Raw genomic sequence first — 21,062 nt, forward strand, 5'->3', positions numbered from 1 at the left:
TTAATGACAAGCGTAAAAATGAGGGTTAAATGCAATTTGGCGCCAGGGAAACCTTATGCGTTGATATAACCAGAACCCCCTCATTCACACCCACAAGCATTTCAATGGCTTGGCATGCAAATATAATAAACTAAGGAAATGATATAGAGCCCACCTCCCCCCACACGCTTACAATCATTCGTCATTAAGTGGGTAGTTGCTCAAGTGACAACTTGAGGGGTTTTATTTTTAATGCAAATGTATCATGGCCCTGAAAAAGGCATGTATTTTTGCGAATGAGTGTTGTTCACAAGAGCTTGAGTGTTGGTCAACCACTAGTACAAGCAGCGAGTCTTTTGTAGAAAATTTTATTCAACATACATTTTCCAGCAAAAAGGCAATATACAGGAATAGTTGTCGTACACTGCTGCTACACTGACGATTTTCAATTGGGGGGGAAAAAAAAGACATGATTCTGTAGGTCATCTTTGTACTGCACTTGAGACGAGACAAAACCGATGCAGTTAGTTTGGAAAACAAATGCAAATGTAACAGAAAAGAACTGTCAAATGGTACATCAGGAACACAAAGGAAAAAAAAAAACCTACACAAGAAATATGAACAACTGGCTCCTTCTGTACCCCACAACAACGGCTAGTGTTTCTCTTTAAATTTTACATGTTCATATTTTTAAATATACAATTCTTAAATGTTGTCTTTACAGAGCCACACTAAGCACTGAGGTGCATTCCATCTGTGCTTGAAAAAAATCATTGGGGATTTAAGTTTCTTACAATGCTGGTTTTTGTCCTTTACACAATCCTCAAATGTGCCAGCTCGAAAAGTCTGCTGCTCCCTACTACACAAGCACAGTGCGCTTACTGCTCCCAACCACCAGGGGGAGACAGAGCAGATGAGAGAAAGAGATGGATGGAGAGATGACAGAGCTGCTTTGATGCTCCACGGGAGGAATGACTGAGAAAGCGGCCAGCTATCAAACAAGAGAAACCCAGGGACTGCGTGTCACCCAAAAATCCAAACTGACTAACATTTTCCAGTCCTGAGCTCTCTGACGTTAAGTGCCAGCGTGCAAGATGAAATACAGACAAATACCCTCCTCATTTTTAACGCCGTTTTATTTTTTCTTTAAACATTTGCAGTGGATTCTTATTACTATATCATAATACAAGTTCTGCAGAAAGACACAAAAAAATAGTCTCCCAACAAAACTAAGTGAGACAACTGTGCGTAAACGTGGAAATAATTCTTGCACTAAAAGGGCGAGAGCAGAAAACGTAAGAAGCACACTCGGGCAGCGTAAAAAGATGGATGCCAACAGCTCCCAGCTGTTTTGTTGTGGAGAAATTTTTCATCCTCCCTGCCAGTTAGTCCTCGCAAAACATACTTTTACGCAACTCTCCTCACAGCAGCAAGTCTTCATTTAAAATCAACCCACCCAAAAAAAAAAAAAAAAGTTGAGGCAGAGCAGGGAAAAATTAAGTCTAGAGCTTTATGTATATTTATATAGATATATACATTATAGTATAATATTTTATCTTGTGTCACACTTCTCCACATATTAAAATCCAAATTAATTCCTGCCACTTCCAGGCAACAACACAGGCAGTCAACGGTTAAGAGAAGCCAGAGAGAAAAAAAAAATGCAATTAAAGAGGGGAGTGGCTAAAATAAAAATAAAATAAAAAAAACCTAGACAAAACAGGAAAAAAACCCAGGAAGTTGGAGTTGCAGTTCATGTTGGAGTTGAAAGAGAATTCATCAGCTGCAGCAAGATGGGCTGAAGACAAGAGCCAGTGCGGAGCTCGCTTGTGTCCAGGCGGGGGTGGGGGGAGGGGCTGAAAGTGATGAGCACCCACATACTCGCACACGCACACACTCAAGCGCACTCTTCCACACACGCGCACACACGTGAGGTTGGTTACAGTCAGTTATGGTGTGAAGTAGGCAGGGAGGAAGAGGAGGAGGAAGGACGGGCTGCTTTAGTTGTGGATTTTGATTGCTTTCTCCAGGTAGGTGTAGCGACCTCTCTTTGGAGCTTTGTTGAAATGATCCAAGCCCAGCCAGGGGCGCGGGTGAGACATGTTTCCTGCGGTGCGGGGGAGCGAAACCCATCACACACACACGAGAGAGAAAGAGAGAGAGAGAGAAGGGGGCGGGGGGAGAGAGAGAGAGAGAGAAACCTTTGTCAATTCGGATGCACGGCACACATCTACTGCCATTTCAGAGTGATTAGCCCAAATACATTTTGGAGGTTCTAGTAAGCTTTGTCATTTTACAATGAGCTTCCATAGCATCTGCGGGATCTCATTGTTCAAAGGCATCAGTCAGGAAAAGGCTACAAAACAGGATTTTTTTTTTTTTTAATAAAAAAAAAAACAAAAACCAAATATTACTGCGGTAATCACACTAATCCACTCGTAGTCGAAAAGGTGCTGCAGCAAAGTATTACTCTGAGGGTGTGCATATTTATGCAACCAGGTTATTACAGATTTATTTCCATTCATAGCCTTCAAAAGATTCCAGTTTGTTTTTCAAATGACTTGTACAAGTTCTAGGTCAGATTAGGAAGGTTATCATCCCGGCTTTCGGGAATGAGCCCACCGTTAAGAAACACTTTGAATGTGTTGTCTGGCAAGTGCGTTAACATCAGCAAATACCTGGCTGCGGTTCAAAGTCCTTCAGGTTGACCTCGTACTCGTCTTCAGTGATGTACTGATGTCGGCCCATCATCACAATGGCAAACTTGAACTGCGGCATGGAGAACACAAGAAACATGTCACGTATAACTGCCAGAAAAAAAAAACAGCAGATATACTGCAGAAGCACACTGAAAGCTATTTGGAGATGTTGTACCTTTTCAAATTCTTTCTCTTGGATCTCCAACATTGTCTGGATCCTCCTCATCACCTCCCGAAAAGATTCACCCTGTTGGGAGGGCGGAGACAAGTGAGACATGAACAATCGCACGCGCAACACAAAACAACGCAGACGCAAACCTGTCTGATTTTGAGCAAGAAGGGGGTCCCGAACGTGCCAAAGACTTCCTTGTGGAAATGAGCGACGGGGATGAGCAACTCGTTGTCCTTGTCCAGATCGACCTGGTCCACAGGAATCTCCTGGATGACCAAGACCAACAAGAGTGAGAGCAGCCAATGGAGCCCACTAGGCAATTGTAACACAATAATCGCTTCGAAAACATTTTGGTACACAAAAACATGGGTGAGGATCATCTAAACGGCTCAATTTCCTCAAACGGTGTCTTGTACAGGGGGGGAAAAAAAAAAAAAAAAAAAAAAAGTGACGCACATTGGTATTTGTTGCCTAGCTTATTAAATCATCATTGATAGTAATTGTGAGAACACTGACATGATCAGTGTTTTCAGATAGATGAAAATCATTATTATTAATAACATAAAAGGAACTTGCACAAATTTGTCATTTCAGTGGTGTGCATCAAACTGGAAGCCCTTCGCACAGCTCAAGCTCAGACACTCAAACGCAGGCTCCACGACGTCACACGCCAGCCCACCAGGCCCCGCCTCTTAAAGGAACATGCATGTAGACACTACAATACTTGAGATTTTATGTACATTTTAAAGAGGAAGTCAACCACTATATTTTCTTTACAATATGTCGTATGCGCCCCCACTAGTCTAAACATGGCACAAAAACAATATTAATCTGAAAATTAAGTTTGGACTAGTTGGGCAGCATAGAACATATTGTAAAGATCTTTTTGGGGGCGGGGGGAGCTTGACTTCCCCTTTGAGCTTCACTTTTAATAAGTTTAAAAGTACGGGACCAGTAAAACTAATGTTTTAAGATGGTCTTTATATTACAGATTGGACTGAATAGTTCCTAGTAATAATGTTGCAGTGTGTTCATTATTTTACTTAATTAAACATGCAGTGGGTCACACTGACAATTATAGTGCACCAAAGAAAGCGACTCGACAGAAGTGCTCAACAAGCATGAGGGAAAAAAGTCAAGCAAGCACAGTCAGATGAACGCGCATTACCTCTATTCTGAAGGTGCGACTGGCAGCCGGAGATAAACATTCTAGAAGCTCGTCCTCCTGGTGAACCCCGATGATTTTATAGCTTACTATCTCTAACAGCCTGCAGGGAAGATGAAGGGAGGCTGGATCAATGCCCCGCATAGCATCTCATCATACCAAACAGGGCCCAAACACGAAAAGGGCCGAAACACAGGTGCTCACACACTCGCGAGGGTGAGATACCTGAGCTTCTCAGAGCCTTTTTCAGAGAGCTCCACTGCCTTTTTACATTCATCCAACAGGTCACGGACACAGCCGTGTTTGTCAGGGTAGAGGGTGATCTCCTGCAGAGAGCAGGGGTGCGTACTGTTAACATGACAGCTAGGGGGGGGGGGGGGGGGGAGGTTCAAGGGTGTGTGTGTGTGTGTGTGTGTGTGCCTACCTCCTCTCTGAACTGGCTGTTGAGCCATATGGATTTAAAACTCCTCCTGTTCTCGAAGTCGGTGATCTTCATTTTCAACTGCATGTGTGCGGGCGGGGAAAAAAAGCATTCAAATCATGAATATTGTATGTCGAGTGTTATAGTTTGCCAATTCCACGTTTGCTTTTCTGGCGATGATGAACATTTCCTCTATCTTATTTCAAAGTCAAGCAGTGTTGTTGCGTGTGAACAACAGATGGCACCTTGAAATTGGAAAGTTACACTTATCTGTGCCAAAAGCTCTTTGTCACCATCTTGTGGCCTCTATTGGCAATTCTAAAACTTGTTCGGGTGTTCAAATCACTTGTGATTAGGGGTGAGCTTTGTTTCTACATTTTAAAGTGCATCAGCCTGACTGGAGACGTCCCGGCTAATCTTAGTATACAGAGCAGGGACGCTTTTCTTTACGGACCTAGATTTCGAATCCTAATGGTAGCAACTTGGAGCAACATTTATAATTTAACCAGGTCAAGATGTCATTCTTGCACAAATCAAGAACAAAGACTCCTCTAGTCAGACTAACAAGAGCAGCCAGAAGGAATCATTTGGAAACCAACTACAGCTTTGAAGCCGGTCTGCAAGCATCAGTGGCCTAAGGACCACTTTCCTACACAGCGTGGAGCCGGATTAAAGAAGCGCGAGATCAACAAAAGCAGTAAATTGTCACCTGCTGATAGTAGAGTTTCTTGGGCTGCCGAGGCTTAAAGAATTGCAGTAGGTCCCGCAGCGTTCCCTCATAGTTGTGTCTGAGAGGATTCCCTGGACCGTCCCTGTACCTGGCCACCACACCACCAGGCAGGGGGGAGGATGGAGAAAAGGGTGAGGCGGGGAAAAGGAGGCAGGGGGGGAAGGGATGGGGTTGCGGGAGGGAAGAAGATCCGTGTGGATAAAGGGGGAGAAAAGTGCAGGGAGGCAGAAGGGAGAAGAGATGGGAGGAAGAGGGGAAACAACAAAATAAGGTGGGGGGGGACAGGTTATGCAACATTTCTACGGCATGTCATCAAAGTCAACCGTGTCAATGACAGCACATGCAGGCCTCCATTATCATGCGCGTGTGTGTGTGTGTGTGTGTGTGTGTGTGAGACGAGCCTCCTACCCCTGTGACTTAAAGAACTGTAGCAGCATGGGATCTGTGTTCAATCGCTGGGCTACCGTCTTCGCCACCTGACACAAAAACATCACACGTTACTACTGGCAGGCAGCACCTCACCTCCACTAGTTTACACTCGGTCTTTGATTTCACTTCCGCAACAGCAATGAGAGACCAGTGTCGGAATTCTGCCTCACTGCACCACGACAATTGATTTGAAGTCACCCAAAAATATCCAGGTGTTGTCTCTCTCCCCCTCTCTCAGCAGAGCTATACCTGGAAATAGTTCATGCGGTTGGAGAGCGTGACCACAAAGCCCGGGTCATTGTGGATGGTCTTGTCACAAAAGATGACATCCACTCGGTAGTAGAGGTCCCGGAAATATTCCTTGGCCGTTGGTAGCTCGCTGCTGTCGTTCTCGGGGTCGTCCCTGCATAATTGAAGGGAAACGGATGAAAAAGACAGCGGCATGCGTGGCTTTCTTTTGTTTGGTAAGAACCGGTGGGAAAACAAGAGACTGAGCAATGCTGCTTACTTCTGGAAGACAATGATGTCCCCATCCATGAGTTCATCCAGGGCCTTGTCCAGAGAGACATCGTAGTCCTGAATCCGCTCTGTTAGATTGGGCTTAACTTCCTGTAACGAACAAGGCATTGTGGGACATGCAGTCATTTGGAACCGCGAAGGTGTTTATGGTCACGTATATGTGAGAAAACGAGATGCTATAAATGTGAAAAAAGGGAAAGGGTGCCAGAGACGTCTTGTACAAAAGGAGCAGTGTGAGAACGTGCCAACAAGTGCGTGCTACAGAAATAGATCACCTCATAGAGGATAAGGCTAGTTTCCTGCTGAAAGCCTGCTCGCTCACACATGACTGGTAGCAAATCTCCTGGTAACGCACAGCAAAGCAGAAATAAATATCACACTTTCATACGCTCGTTTTCTCGATGGGGCTGCTACTGACTTATTTTGCAGGATATAGGCGTGTAGATATGTCCACAATAATTTAAGCTTCTTGTTTTCGGGTCATACATCTTCAAGAACAACATGACATCACCTGAAAGGACAAGGGAGACAAGGTCAAATGTGTATGTTTAAAAAAAAAAGCATCTGTGTAACAATCGAATGAATGCCAATTGTAGGTAATTAAAAGGTAATGTGACAGCACCATCTGTACAGATTAGAGGCTCAACATAGAGTAGAAAATTTGTGTTATCACAAAATTAGGACTCAGAACCCAAGATAAGTCTTATATAATTTTTATTGGAAGACTAATGTGGTAATATACAACATATTTCTAGAAGGTTGATATTCCAATGAGGAACTCATACTTCTGGTCTTTTTTTTTTTTTTTTTGCATCTTGCACTGAACTCTTTCACTGCCATTGACGAATTTATTTATGTTTTCATAGTCCAGCCATTCAGTGCCAGGAACTTGTTTATATATTTTTTCAAACGTTAGGTTAAAAGAGGGTCTGAAAATGCCTGGCAGTGAATGAGTTAAAAGTTCTATCCAAATCAAATGTGAATACATTAAACTTGAACGTGTGGTCCCGAGTTGGTTGAGGACCCTTTTTCGGTACTTACGATCTTTGTCAAACTTGGGTAGCGTGGCACCACTGGCTGCCAGCTCGGGATCCACCGTCTCCAGAAATATTGTCCATGGATTCTCATTGTCACTCAAGCCAATCATCTGAAAGAAAATCCGACGTAAATGACAAGCGGCAATCAATGAAGGGAAACGGACCCATCTCAATCACTCACCGACTTGTTGCAGTCAGCCTCGTAGTCGAGCATAGCGGGCCGCTTAGTTCCGTTGCTACGGGCTTGCATGGGCCACAACCTCATCTGCTCCTGTGGGAAACCCTGCAAGCACATCGGTTGACGTTCACAGAGCAATTGGAAAATCATAATGGTGACATAACTGCAGGTGTCATGTAAACAAGATGAGGACTGTTGACTAAACAGTGGCGTCTTTGTGCAGCCAACTGCTGCCTTGTATTGTTCAGACGTCTGACAGCAGCATGTTTTCTTTTCACCGTGTGAATGAGGACAATTTGCTTGAGTCGTGCTTTGAGAGTGCACTCTGGCATTTCCACTCCAGGTATCAATAAAAGATGCCTTATTTGTTGGTCTAATGTATAATAGATAAGTGAAGTTATCAACAAACACATTTTGGTCCATTTGATGTTTGACAGGGCTCCCTCATTTTTTGAGTACACAAAAACATGGAGTGATCTCGCATGCTTTACAGGGAGGCATTTGGGCATACATACATTTCTACAGTTCTGAACTGAATCAGAGGGGAAATAGAAAATGATTTAAAATACCAACAAGTGACTATGACCATGGAAAGCAAACTTCAGACATGAAAGTAGCAGAAACAAAATAGGACAGAGTGACAAAAATTGCAAAGGCTCAACCTGAGAGTTTCCTCACCATGGTCTGGGAGAGGTTCTGGACAAACTCTTGCAGCGTGGAGCTTTTCAGGACTTTAAAGACAGTGTACTTCACCTTCTCCTCATCATACATGTCATTACCCTGATGACCACAGAACTGGTCCTCTGTCACCATCTGTACACAGGGGCGGGAGTCACAGAATGAATATAAAGAGTATGAATATAAACCACAATGAGTACTCAGAGAGACTAAACAGTAGATGCACAATTTGTGGTTCATGCTTTTCCTGCGGCCGCTACCAATGGACTGCATAGCACTTGGCATAAATATGAAATCTGCTGCCTCCAACAAGACTTCAGATTGAAACTGAGTAGCATAAACCACAATAGTGCCAGATTTGGCCCAAAACACAGACATTCTTCACAGCATCCGCTTGACTTGCTGTCAACTTGTGAGATGAAACAGACTACATGGGTTACATTCATAAATGGATCATTTTGGGCTGGGGGGGTATCAATTGACTGTTTAACGTTTCTCTTAATACGCTAGCAATTTAGAATAACTGAATGTGGAACAACAAACCACAATGGAAAATTCAAATGCAAAACAGTACACATAGAAAATGCAGTACTTTCTGGGGAAATAATGCTTAGGAATGTCGAAACACCGCAAAACGGCTGTGAAAAAAGCTGGTTTTAATTTTAACATTACATTTACTAAAGTGTTGAGCAGAGGGCAATGCTTTGCTTTCCTAAGCTTCCGCTGAAGATTGAATGGTGACAAAAACAGAGGTTGACTGTCCACAGCAGACGCCTGCTTAGACAGTCTGACAAAATCCTTTAGTACATCACGTTCTAAACTAAACAGACAGCTTTGACATCAACCATGTCAGTGGCCATCATTCTGACCTGCTAGCACTTAACAGAATCAAAAAGGTAAATTAACAAGAAATGGTTGGGATCTGTAAAAAAAACAAAACAAAAAAAAAAAACACACACATTTATCGTTGCTGTCCTGTGAAAAACACTTCTCTATTTTTTTTTCATTTTCTTATTTTTACCTGAATCATGTTTACGCGATACAGAAATCGCATTAAAGTGAAAATTTAAAACGTTTCCAAAATTGGAGATAAGTGTTTTCCACAGGACAGCGACGATATACAGATAAACCATACGGAATTTTCTACAAAAAAATGTTGACATCTCTGCTTATGCTCGCTACAAGGCTTATAATTCTTCGTAAGGAAAACGCTTTGTCCATAACATACAAAATATTGAGCGATACTTTTAGAGGCTGGTGTGAGAATACGTATAGATGTCCAGATACATTTTTTCTGAAGAGTGAATGCAATTTTCCGACATATTAAGCGATGTATGCTTTTTTAAGATTATATTGTGTTTTAGACTGCTGCCCCAAGTGTCTACCACAGTGCCCTCAGCTTTCATTATTTACATTTTCGCGCAACGGGCCATATGCTGATGCACCAACTCCAACAAAAAGTAGTATGGTTGGCAAAAGAAAAGACAGAAGAACCCCTCTGTTCCACCCCAGGTATTGACCACTCAAGCTGAGAATAACCAAACCTTAACATTAGTTTAACGTTGCACACGTTGAGTGTAAATCGATTAGTCATGTCTAGAGAGTGACAAGCTCTGATAGTAGGTTAGCGGTGCAGCAGAGCTAATCTAATGTAAAGGTTGTAAAATTATTATTCAAGAACACGTTACTTGGTTTGGTAAGCACACTATTTAAAACAACTTATACAAATCCACCTCCAAGCAGCTCCTTGAGTTAGCCATCCGAAACCAAAACAAGCATGCTTGTGCACAAACCAATATTAGCAACAATGCAAACCATGGGGTAACTAGCATCCAGAGATACCTGGCAGGTAATGGTGTTCAAACACATTCTATAGCACAATTTAGTTTCCAATTCAAAGTGACAGACAAGCATATATATATATATACAAGCCAAAATGTTAGTCCTCAAAAACAAAATATTGGACTTGACCTCCCCTGCTTTGGCCAATCCCCATTACATTTCTATATAACAACAATTACGTGAACTCTTAATTTCCTACCTGAACTTGCATGTAGAGATGAGCCTCTTGACGCTCCTTCCTTTTCTGTGCCTCCACCCTCTTTTCCTCCTGCAGACGCTCCACCAGCTGCTGGGGTATGTCCACATCAGTCATGGGTAGGAGCACCTCACCTGGCATGAAGAGAAAAAGTGCGTGTTAGCTGAGCCCATCAGTTTCTCTCCCGATGCAGCCTTCCAAAACAGGAATGGGAGATATCTGCACTCCATAAATCCTACGTTACGTACTCAGCTTGGACTCCCGTATGTAGACCAACATGTACGCATTGGTGCAGTGGCGAACAGAGAGGTCGTCATCGTGTCCACCGTAGTTGTGCTCAATGGCCTCCTCCTTGGTGCAGCGCGATACCACATCATCATCAAACTTGCACCACTGCAGCAGAGAAAAGAACAGGCAGCGAGGGTGGGAGGGGAGAAGGGAAGAGAGCAACACAGAGCACTTGAGACAACCATTTACATATGTTAAGCGACTCAACCAGATGCTTTCAAATGTTGTTACAGGTCATGCTGTGGCTGATGTTCTGCCAGTTATGCTGGTGACAAGGCAAGAGAATTATCAAGCACAGATACTTTTGGATGAGTAGGTTCCAAAAATGGACATCTAAAGCATCGTATGAATCTCATTTATAAAATACTTTTTGTGGCCATACAGATGAGCATCTTCAACTGCATCTCAAATGGTGGAGCTTCATCATCAAACAACACAGCGGACAGATGCATCAGCCACAAACAATCAACACACAAATACAAAAGCACAGAATTTTGGGTGAAATGTATATAAAAAAAATTGTTCTCACTATTGGCTCCTTGACACTCACTTTGCCGTCTCCTTTTGGGTTAAGATAGACGACGTAGTGACCGCCATGGTTGTCCCCGCTGTGCACAAGCACGGCATGCAGAATGTAGTTTGCCGGGTCTTTGGAGTCTGGCTTCTGAAGGAACTCATCCAGAGGTAACTGATCTGGAAACTCAAACCTATGTAAGACAGGAGGATATCTAGATGTTAGGAATAGCATCAGAAGAAATAAAACATCAGAGGAACTGAAAAGCAGAGTTAAAAAGTTCAACCAAGCAAAACAAGAGTCAAAGACTTCAAAGAGGAACTTGATGAAAGTTAAAATGGGCATCGCAGGCTTTGCATTCTTCATTATGTTCAACATCGTGAAGCACAGATGGGTAACTTTGACGACTGCCTGGGCCAAATATGTTTAGTCCATACACCCTGCTCTATGGCTTCAAGGTAAAGGAGGATATCGTCGCAAGGGTGACTCATGGCTCACAAGCTAGGACGGAAAAAACAAAACTGTGTGCTCAGCCAGTGTCACAGTGGATTGTTCCAATGACTATTAGTACAATATCTTGCCCTACAAGGTCATAGCCTGCTCTTTAATGCTGCAAATGTGCTGATCTGCATAAAAAAAAAAAACTAAAATAAATTCAAGATCAAGTGTGTCGCAGGATAATCAAGTGTCTCGTGAATATATCAAGTACACGCAATTAAAAAAAAAAAAAAAACTGAGCATGGTGTGAGGTGAACAGCACAGCTCTCATACCTGTCATTAATCTTGATGTTTTGATCAGTCTGCGGATCATACATGAACCTCATCAGCTGCAGGTGAAGGATTGGTGGGAAAGTGAGAAACTTCACTCCTTTTTCAGCTTCCTATAGATCAAACAAGCAGGCACCTGGTAAGGACATCTCATCCTGAATTTTGACTTGAATGCTCGCATGACAGGCTGCGGGATGCCCTTATTAGGCTAGAGCAGTGATTCCCAACCACTGTGCCGCAGCCCAGTGTGCTGTGAGAGATCATCCGGTGTGCTGCCATCCAATTTCACTTAATAGGTCAGGAAATTATTTTAACTAGAAATAATTCATCTATGATAACTTATCTATGCAATTAAAGTACAAAGACAGGCAGATCAACGAAATGTTGATCCGCTAAATGAATGGCAGAAGGTACATAATTTCCTTCTGTATCCAATTTTTTCCCCTAGTGTGAAATATGTGCTGTAGTAAAGGTTGGGAAACACTGGGTGAAAGGACCGCACGGATGAATTTATTTGCAAAGGACATTTTAGGGTGGTCAGTCAAAAATTAAACCTTACCTGCAGGCCATGCTCTCCGGCATCATATTTGTTGTCGCCATCTAACTGTTCAGTTGCAACATAATCCTTAAATGACTCAAAAACTGGAGAAAGGAGGAGAGCATTCATGAGATTCAAACCATTCATGATGCAATAAGTAGTAGTATTGAAAATCAAGAGATCTATGTTAGAGTTTTTATCAAGAACACAGACTGACCATGACTATGTGATGTTTATATGCACATAATTATCAGGTTCTTGGCCTACACACTACTCAATAAAGTCACGATTTACTTCCTATTTAAGGAATAACAAATATGACTGAAAAAGTCATGAGACCTTGGTTCACAACTCATACTCACTGTTCTTCTTTCCTTTTATACTAAGCTGGATGTCATAGTAATCCTCTATCCGCTCTGATCGGTAGTCCACATGCTTGCACTGGATGTATGACTGTAGAGACGCACATACACACTGATGAAACCACAATGGCCTAGATGCCCAATTTATCTATGAATACTGCATTTGGAAGGAATTCATATTTCTTAAACATATTTTTCCATACATACTGTGAGCATCTAATTACTGTGACAAAGTAGACAAACTCTCAAGCCAATTAGCAAAATTGTTTGATATCTACAAAACTTCAAACATGATGCATGTCCAAGAGAATGACGCAGAGGGAAAACATACCACCATCTTTCCTCTGAAGAGTTTAGGGATAGTTCCCTCAACACATGTGCCTTTCATTTTGTTCTCCACATTATCAAGGAGCTGAAATACACAAAGCAGAATTTTTGCTTCCAGCAACAACACACACACACACAAACACGAACGATGTTCATTAACACAGTTGTTTTGCGAGAACTCACCACCCTGCAGAGCTCTTGAACATCATGTTGCATGAAACTATCTAGAGTTTCCCATCTGCAAAACAAATGGAAACAAATACAAAGAGCAGATCATTTAGGATACAGCAGCTCCAGATTATGACAGAATTCTCTCTGGTTTGAGGCACCGCAGCGCCACCATTCATTCACCTGAACAATAACACACTCCAAGAGAGGCACACCTCAAGCATCTGCTTTAGTTCTGCCGAGAACAACATTTGCAAAATGCTGAGTACAGTAGTAGTATCAATAGCTTACAACCTGAAAGACAGTGTTGTAATTGGTCTGTTCACTAACAAATGTGACAACATATCACATCCGATTACTAAACCAGTAAATACATCATGAATGCTAGAAGTCAATGGTACAGTGCAGGTGGCTCCCAAACTGGGGGCCATAACTTTCTTTCCTGTAAGGGATCAAAAAACGATTCAGAACCCATTTGACGTAGCGTAAAAAGTATACAATGATTACTCATGATCGTTCGGCCAATTGTGAGAAAAAAAATTAGAAAGAAACCTGACTAAGAGTAATGGAAATGTTTAACTAAAGTATCAGTAAGTCAGGTTTCTCTGAGAACAGAGTGAAGCATGTCACAATAGAAAGATATATTATGACGTACTGAGCCAACACACTATATCAATAGACATGCTAGCAATGTGTAACATGCAGACATTGACTAGAAAGATGTGCCACTGCAGCTTTCTAACAAGTAACTAGAGAAGAAATTAAATAACTTTAGTTTCCGCTTTTTTCCAGGCAATAAGTCACACTTGTTTCATAGTATGGCCGGTCCTGAGATGTATACTCAGGTGCGACTTGTATATATTAAAAATAGAATTCGGACTGGAACTCAAAAGACTCACTCCCCAACTGTAATGACTTTCTTTTTGTAGTTGGGGAATACTTTTGGTGCTTCATTGCCGCTGGCCAGAAGGTGGCGGTACTGAACCAAAAGCAAGCAAGAAAATACAGCACTCCCTCACTTTTAGCGGATGATTCCTGCCCAAGATGAATGTGTGGCTTATCATCAGTATAGCATGCGGCTGGCTTCCTGATGGCTCCACAAAGATATACAGCGCCAAAAGGCGCAATAAGAGACAAAAAGTCTACCTTAGGCCACCATGCGACGAGGGATTCTATTTAAGGCAAGCCATTTCAAACAAAAAAAATAACGTTCCCCCAGTTAGTCAAATAGAACTCGTTTGCTGCCGTCAACACGGGCTGCGTTCAAAAACTCACTCAGGCCCTGACGCCACTCTGAGCGAGTGTGTATTCGGAGAGGCAGAGCACGCTTCCTTCCCATTAATTTCCGAACGCAGCTGAACGCAAAGAGAGCTGGCAAATCCAGGTCCAGGAAGTAAAAAACAAGCCACAGTTAGGCTTTAGTCACAGGTGCTTCTACTCAACCGGCATCCCTGCGGGTTTAAACCAATCGGCAGCTCACGCTCGAACTGTTTCAATCTGTGTTTCCCGACACAATGAGCTCTGGCACTCCTTTTTTGGAGCACTCTGAATAACAAAACAGCACATTTGAACAATGCTCTGAGTTTCCGTTTGGTCAGAGTGAAGCAGTGGGCGCCAGAGCATATTTCCGAACGCACCCACTACTAGGGACCGGGGACGCTGGGCGAGAGTCAGAGCACCACTGTTCTTGGTCATTGCAAAACTAACTTTCCTTTAAAAAATGCGACTTGTTTTTTTCTTCTTCAAGATACATTTTTGACTGGTGCGACTTGTACACTGAAGCGAAACTGAAAAATACATTACTTGTAATTGCAACCTTAGTCCTAAGCAATCAACTATAAAAACAAAAAAGGTTTAAGTGCGTTACCCGAAGGACTTTGTGAGTTTCTTGGTGCCAACAGGCTTGTCACTGTGTTGCAGCTCATAGAAAACCCTCTGTAGTGCCAGAGGAACGCTCTTGGATGAGTCGTCTCCCTCTGTGGGCATCATGTACACCGCCTGCAATGATTGGATTGACATACTTTAGAATGACAAATTATTCTTTTCACCATTATGATCATTTCCAAAATAATTATTTTGATAAAAAATGTTTAGAATTGAAAAAGTGTTACGGGTTAAACTATCCGGGGTGTGTGATAACATGAAATCTCTCACCCGTCGTAGTTGGTTGGTGAAGAAGAGTGTCTGTAGTAGGCTGTTCATGTAGCAGGTAGCTCCTTGGTTCTTGAGTCCAACATAGCCTGTGTGTTTCTTTGAGTCCCAGCTAGTGACATGCAAAACAAAAGTTACTGTCTGGATGCAGCAAGCCTTCATAGACACGGTGCTGCTAAAAAAGCCAGGCTTAGACAGCTATGACCCAAAGAGTATTAAAAGCTACATACGCCACTCCGTGTGGGGCATCTGCCTGGACGTAAACCTCAAATGTAACTTTGTCATCATCAATAAAGCCCCTCTCTGGGTCAGTGACATCCTGCAAAACAATTCAGGCATAAAGAACATATTAAGGACATCAGAAGGTTGAAACAAAAGACTACCTGGGTAAAAAGCAATCATTCACCAATTAAATGATTATGTATAGTTTAAAGGTGTCCATTTAGAGTGTCAATATGTGCATATACTTACACTCCAGGACATGAAATTAGAAAAGCCCCAGTCGTTCTCTTTGTGGAAGAACAGGTGACCAATCCTGCGACTGAACGACTTCTCGTCATCTTTGTAGTTGATGATCTTTAGCATCGCCTGTGCATGGCACGACCATGACCTGAAGGCAACAAGATTAGATGCCATCGTTATTATCTAAAGGCTTTCTTCACATATTATCAGACAGGCTGTTTATGATGCAAGCAGGTATCAACAATGTCAGATTTATAAATAAAACACTGGCAGAAGCACGCTGCACTTACTCTAAGCAAAACATGAAATCTGGAACATAGGGCTAAATAGATACGCATGACCTGATAATATAATCCTCAAAGAAAAACTTGTCACCATATTTTGATTTATTTCATTTCTTGGATAAAAACAAACATCACAAAATCTAGAGACGAATGCCTCTAATGTATATACAACATTAGAAGCAGTGAGGGAAAAAAAACAATTTACTTAACATGCATTTGTCCTGTTCTGATTAATATATCTTGATTTTTCTGCATGTACAATAACATGCATTTGTTGCTGTGCTAATTTTTCTTCATCTAGTGCTACTTTACATGCTGTACTTATCCTATAGAGCCCCGAGCGACCATTGTCCATGAAAAGTGCAGTATAAATAAATGCTACTTAGTAATTGTATTAAGCGTACGCTTGTGTGTTTATGAGGCTTGACAAAAGAGAAGACACCTACGTGGAGTCTGATTCCGCATTACACTGCAAGAAGAAGCCCACACTCTTCTGGTGTGGCCGGTCCGCGTAGAAGCGCGGCATCACCATGATCTTCCATGGGAGGTTACGGACAAAGCAGGACGGGCTGAGAACTGACTCACTGAGGCGACTGAAGCGCTCCACCACAAACCTAAATGTTGCTTCTGACCGCCAACTGGTGTCTGGGGTGAGTAAAAGGGACGAAATAAGAGGCCTCGAGCTCGCACTTAAAATGACAGTGAGAATAAGAACGTCAAAATACAAGTTTTGTGTCAATGCACACCCTCCTCACCGTCCTCCATGTCTTCCTCTGTGTTGTTGTGTCCGTCTGCCATGGCCATGTTACCATTGATGACGGGGTTGGCCGGAATTCTTGGAGGGTCGTCGGTGTCCCCAGCTGCAAAGACAGAGAGAGCGAGAGAGCGAGAAAGCGAGAGAGAGAGAAAGAGAGAGAGCGAGAGAGAGAGAAAGAGAGAGAAAATGTCATAATTCTGTGTCACGGGTAAGCATGGGCTTTATACCGGTTTGACGGTTAACCATGATTTTAAAAAGTCAAGGTTTCAATAACGTTAATACTGTCAGTCAACAATGAGCTCTTTTCTTTTTTGAGGGGATATTTGAGCAGGAAACATGATTGGCTGCTTGCAAACTATAGCAAATGAGCCGCCTCTTTGAAGTTAATTGCCTCTTAATATTTTTTTTCTCCATCTCAGCATACAATGGAGGAAGAGGGAGGGAGAAGAGGAGATACTGCAAACACAGATGCCTTTTCCTCTGATTAATGAGCATTATCCTTAAAAAAAAAAGTGCCAGGTGCATGTTTCTTCTGTGCTAAATGGTCTAAAGTTTGTTTGGAAAAAAAAATCATATTGTTTTCAATTAAAAAAACTGTGTTTTTAATCCACCCAATTATTAAAAAAACAAAAAAGGCCTTCTTGTAGCTATAATTTTAAAACTGTGATACCGCAATATTTTCGCTCACCGTTGTCATACCGACAGAACCTAATATTTACCCATTCCGAGTGACAGGTGAACTATAAGGGCAAAAACTTTGTATGGGGTTTAAAACAATAAAATCTACTCGATGTGCACATTGCATTCATAAGTGGGACGGCCATTTCCATGGGATAATTTGTTTACAATTCATGACCCATAAACATAACACAAAGCCCTTCCTTGGGAGGGTTTCCTTAATAGGTCATGTGAATTTAAAAAATTTACAGACAGTGAAGCAATATTGACTTATTCAAAAAGGATGCCGAGTTGTAGCACTCATGCAAGCCTAAAAAAAACAAACAAACAGAGGGACCAGTCATAGACCACCCAACATCCTCAGGCAAAAGGGACTATAATGCTGCATGGAACTGTGACTCAAGGCATAGTTGTTTTCTACTTTCTGACACAAACTAAAAACAAAGAACCCAAATCTCAACATATTTTGTAATGAAAACCATGAGTGGTTGGGGCTGGGTTTGGCGGGGGAGGTAATTACCAAATGTTTTTAAAATAAGTGATTTCTCTTTTCAACGCTGCATCAAAAAATAAATAGCTGGCGTCAGGCGGAATCCTCGTACCTCCAAATTCAGCACTTTTCAGGAAACCTCCAAAAACATGAACAGTGCATCATCAAAGAGAGCAAGCCATTTTCAACACTTTAGATTGGTCACTAATTTGTAAAAACAACACCCGCATGTGAACTGACCAATACTACAGATCTGTAATGACAACTAGGCTTGGGGTAGACCTGCTTGACGTGAAAAGCATCAAATGTAACATAACTATTACAACTAGTAGGCTTGTGTGCTGGTGAAGAACGCTTGGCAGTGTTAAACAAGAAACCCAAATCAATAGTCAAAGTGACGCAGTGATGCTGAGGGCTCGCAGTCTTGTACTCGATCCAAAAAAACACATTCGAAATGGTCTACGCGCTGGTGTGTTATGAGTACTGCTGCAACGTTGCCGGCAGATGTGCCCCGACTACAGAGTGGACTAACAAAAACAGAGATGATTAAAAATGGCGAGCTCCATGCTGTTTGGTCTGCCATACAATGAAGCAGCAAATCCCCGCGCAGCCCCAGTGCGGGCCTGGCCTGACTGCGGCGGCAACAGTTACTAAACACACAGCCACAATAGCACCATTTAATATCATCTGGAGGAACGCATATGTGTTTTAATAATTACTTGTCATCACAATCGCATTCACGCCACAAATTAAACCATTGTCAATTTGGCAAACTGGGACTGACGCATCTGTGTTAGCCACTTAGCTCTTTAGCAAACACTTAGCCACCGTCCAGTCTCTTAAAGGCCACCATTAGCTGCTGTGACAAAAACCAGCTAACAGCCGGCGATAAATGACAGAGAGAAAATATCGGCCAAACCTACGGTGCATATACACGGTAAAACATGCGAGGTTCTAAATTAAAAGATTTAAACTGGTGTCGTTGCCAAAAAGAAGCTTGCAAAACACAGGCCACCATTTTAGAACGCCACACACCCCCTCCGTCAGCGTTAGCGCGTGAAGCTAACTAACGTGCTAGCCAGTGATCGTACGAAGCCAAGTGGGCCTTAAGGTTGAATGCTTTTAAAATTAGCTGCATTGTTAGCAACATCCGTACGTTATACCGGCTTAACACATCAGCTCTTAATCAGATGCCGACAACACTGTACACGAGCACCATTGAAATTATAGTCAAGCTGACTTGTTTTCGCGTTTGGAGGGCCCAAACCGAGTTTCTACCTCACAGGCCCCGCTTGTGTACTCACGTCACCAAACATGATGCTAACGCAAGCATCGGCGAGAGACTGGCACAACATGAATTTGTCGAACAGCTTTTTGAGAGGAAGTTTTCAAGCCTTGGTCACGTAAAAATTGATTCGTGAGCTCTTTGGCAAAAGAACAGGTGCCACGAGCTGTCAAACCTCCACTCACCCGTTGCCCCCTGTAAAATGTAATGTTTAATCCAGCAATTTCCATGTTAATTACCACGCTAACAATGCCACTGTTTACAAACACTCAACTTGCACATCAGCAACCTACATATATCGACCTCCCTGATCACTTACAATAAATGATCAATCACGGGCAGTAAATTAAGGTGTTCTTTCTCGGCACGTGAATGAACGCTTTTTAGACTTTAAACAGTTTTGCTTGGGTGGTATTCTGCGGCATCCTCAAGCATAACGAGGACGTAGGCACACACAAACTTAACAAGCTTAAAAGGCAAAATGAGGTCAGCTCCACGCGTTTATGCTGCAACGGACGCGCAATCAGCACAAACGCTGCCGGTTAGCGCCGGGCCCTCATGTTTACTGTAAAGTTCAACTCCCTTCGCATGGATGCAACTTCGTGCACACTTAGCGCAAAGGCGTCTATTTTGTGACAAATGCTTCTAAGTGCAATCACTAACCTTCCATTTCCATATCCTCGGGTTCACTGAGCTGCTGCTCGCCGGCTTTCTGCTGCTGCTGCGTGTGGTGATGGTGGTGGTTCATGTTGGCAGCTTTTGTCGTTACGATGCGGGGCTCCCTGCTCTCTCGGTTGGCGTCGAAGTCGTCCGAGGCAGGTTCGGATGCGAAACAGGTTCTGGACTGCTGCTGAGGTGTGGTAAGATGCGGAGGTGGGGGGGACCGCTCAAGCCTCGGCAGCCGGGCCTGCTCTGCTGCGACCTCGGCCTTGTCCGCTGTCAGCGCCGGGGAGTGAGGAGGGGAGGTCGGCGGGGGAGCGGGTAGAGAAACGCGGACGTATTTGCTCGCTATTCGCCCAATTTCGGCGCCTTTGGTGGGTGCGAGTAGCTGGCTGGCGGCGGCTGGGAATACGGCTCGAGGCTCCGAGGAGGGAGGCCCGTTGAAAGGAGCTAAATTATTCCGGCTTTCCACCGGGAAGTGTGGAGCAAAAACACGACCCGCACCTGGTGGAACAAATAGCCGGTTTACAGCTAGCTTAGCTACCTGACACAAGGTAGCCAATAAACGCTAAAGATACAACAATGAAAACAAAAGCTCTGGCGGTAGCCACACATTCAACAACTTTGCCTGCGATATCCCCAGTCCGTGTGCTCCTCCGTGTGTCCCTCGTCTGGGGAAGAGCGGAGGAGAAAGCTATCCATTCAAACCAGGTTGCAAATCGGAATAGCTTGGACTGACGTTAATTTGGAAGTTCGCGGAGACGAGTTGCCGCGGCCCCAATCCAAACAAATTCCCCACGAGAGCGTCCCTACTGACAAAAAGCGACAAGCCGTCGCATTCCCGTCAAACAAGTGCCGTTCCCCAAGAGGAATGTGCGTGATCATGCAAGCGTTGTGACTTGCGCGGCGTTGGCCCTCGACACGCTCCTCCCGTCCGTTTGTGCGAGGCTCAATGTGTTGAGTCAAAATGGCGGCCGCGATCTTCTATGAAATGTCACATCCGCATGGAGATCCAAACAGTGGCCCAGCCCCGCAAAAAGGTTCACTTCCACCTCTAACCGGCATGCGAAATACTCATCATATGCGCGCCATCTTTCGCGAAACTTAAAAAACTACGACAAATTAATAAGAGGCACATTTGCAGCTGACCGTCTTTACTCTGTTACAATGAAAAAAAAGACCCCCCCCGAAAAAAAATTAAAATAAACACTGCATAACACCCGCTTTGTCATACTCTTCATTTTACCCGAAAATTGTTATCATAACCTGTTATCATAATTGTAAG

The 21,062-nt window shown here is 43.2% G+C and overlaps 1 protein-coding gene across 6 annotated transcripts; it reads right to left on the reverse strand.

Moving 5' to 3' along the window:
- Positions 1–331: 331 nt before the first annotated feature.
- Positions 332–20,281, reverse strand: usp7 (ubiquitin specific peptidase 7 (herpes virus-associated)). 6 transcript variants are annotated; one of them, XM_086054819.1, is made up of 31 exons: positions 19,781–20,281; positions 16,663–16,767; positions 16,354–16,552; positions 15,633–15,771; positions 15,392–15,480; positions 15,165–15,273; positions 14,878–15,008; positions 13,026–13,080; positions 12,847–12,927; positions 12,516–12,606; positions 12,175–12,257; positions 11,619–11,728; positions 10,884–11,040; positions 10,294–10,438; positions 10,049–10,179; positions 8,008–8,142; positions 7,333–7,434; positions 7,156–7,261; positions 6,533–6,625; positions 6,390–6,457; positions 6,104–6,204; positions 5,845–5,998; positions 5,575–5,642; positions 5,146–5,254; positions 4,440–4,517; positions 4,241–4,341; positions 4,019–4,118; positions 2,997–3,116; positions 2,854–2,925; positions 2,658–2,748; positions 332–2,086 (listed from the first exon to the last, which is right to left on the reverse strand). In XM_086054819.1, exons 1-31 carry the CDS (start codon positions 19,863–19,865, stop codon positions 1,980–1,982), a joined length of 3,315 nt encoding a protein of 1,104 aa, XP_085910945.1. In that variant the 5' UTR covers positions 19,866–20,281; the 3' UTR covers positions 332–1,979. The 6 variants fall into 6 exon arrangements, with proteins under 6 accessions (XP_085910945.1, XP_085910943.1, XP_085910942.1 ...); XM_086054817.1 differs by having other exon boundaries at positions 5,146–5,248; positions 10,863–11,040; XM_086054816.1 differs by having other exon boundaries at positions 10,863–11,040.
- Between the last annotated feature and the right edge of the window lie 781 nt (positions 20,282–21,062).

Source organism: Filicampus tigris, chromosome 16, assembly GCF_054856515.1.
Source record: "Filicampus tigris isolate MCC_2025a chromosome 16, RoL_Ftig_1.0, whole genome shotgun sequence".
NCBI lineage: Eukaryota > Metazoa > Chordata > Actinopteri > Syngnathiformes > Syngnathidae > Filicampus > Filicampus tigris.

Excerpts from the sequence above, each read along its gene's own strand:
- usp7 (XM_086054813.1), bottom strand. The coding sequence starts at position 19,865 with ATGAACCACCACCATCACCACACGCAGCAGCAGCAGAAAGCCGGCGAG. Across the intron at positions 16,768-19,780 it reads CGAGGATATGGAAATGGAAG|CTGGGGACACCGACGACCCT; the intron begins GTTAGTGATTGC and ends CTGTCTTTGCAG. Across the intron at positions 15,772-16,353 it reads AATGCGGAATCAGACTCCAC|GTCATGGTCGTGCCATGCAC; the intron begins GTAGGTGTCTTC and ends TGTTGCCTTCAG.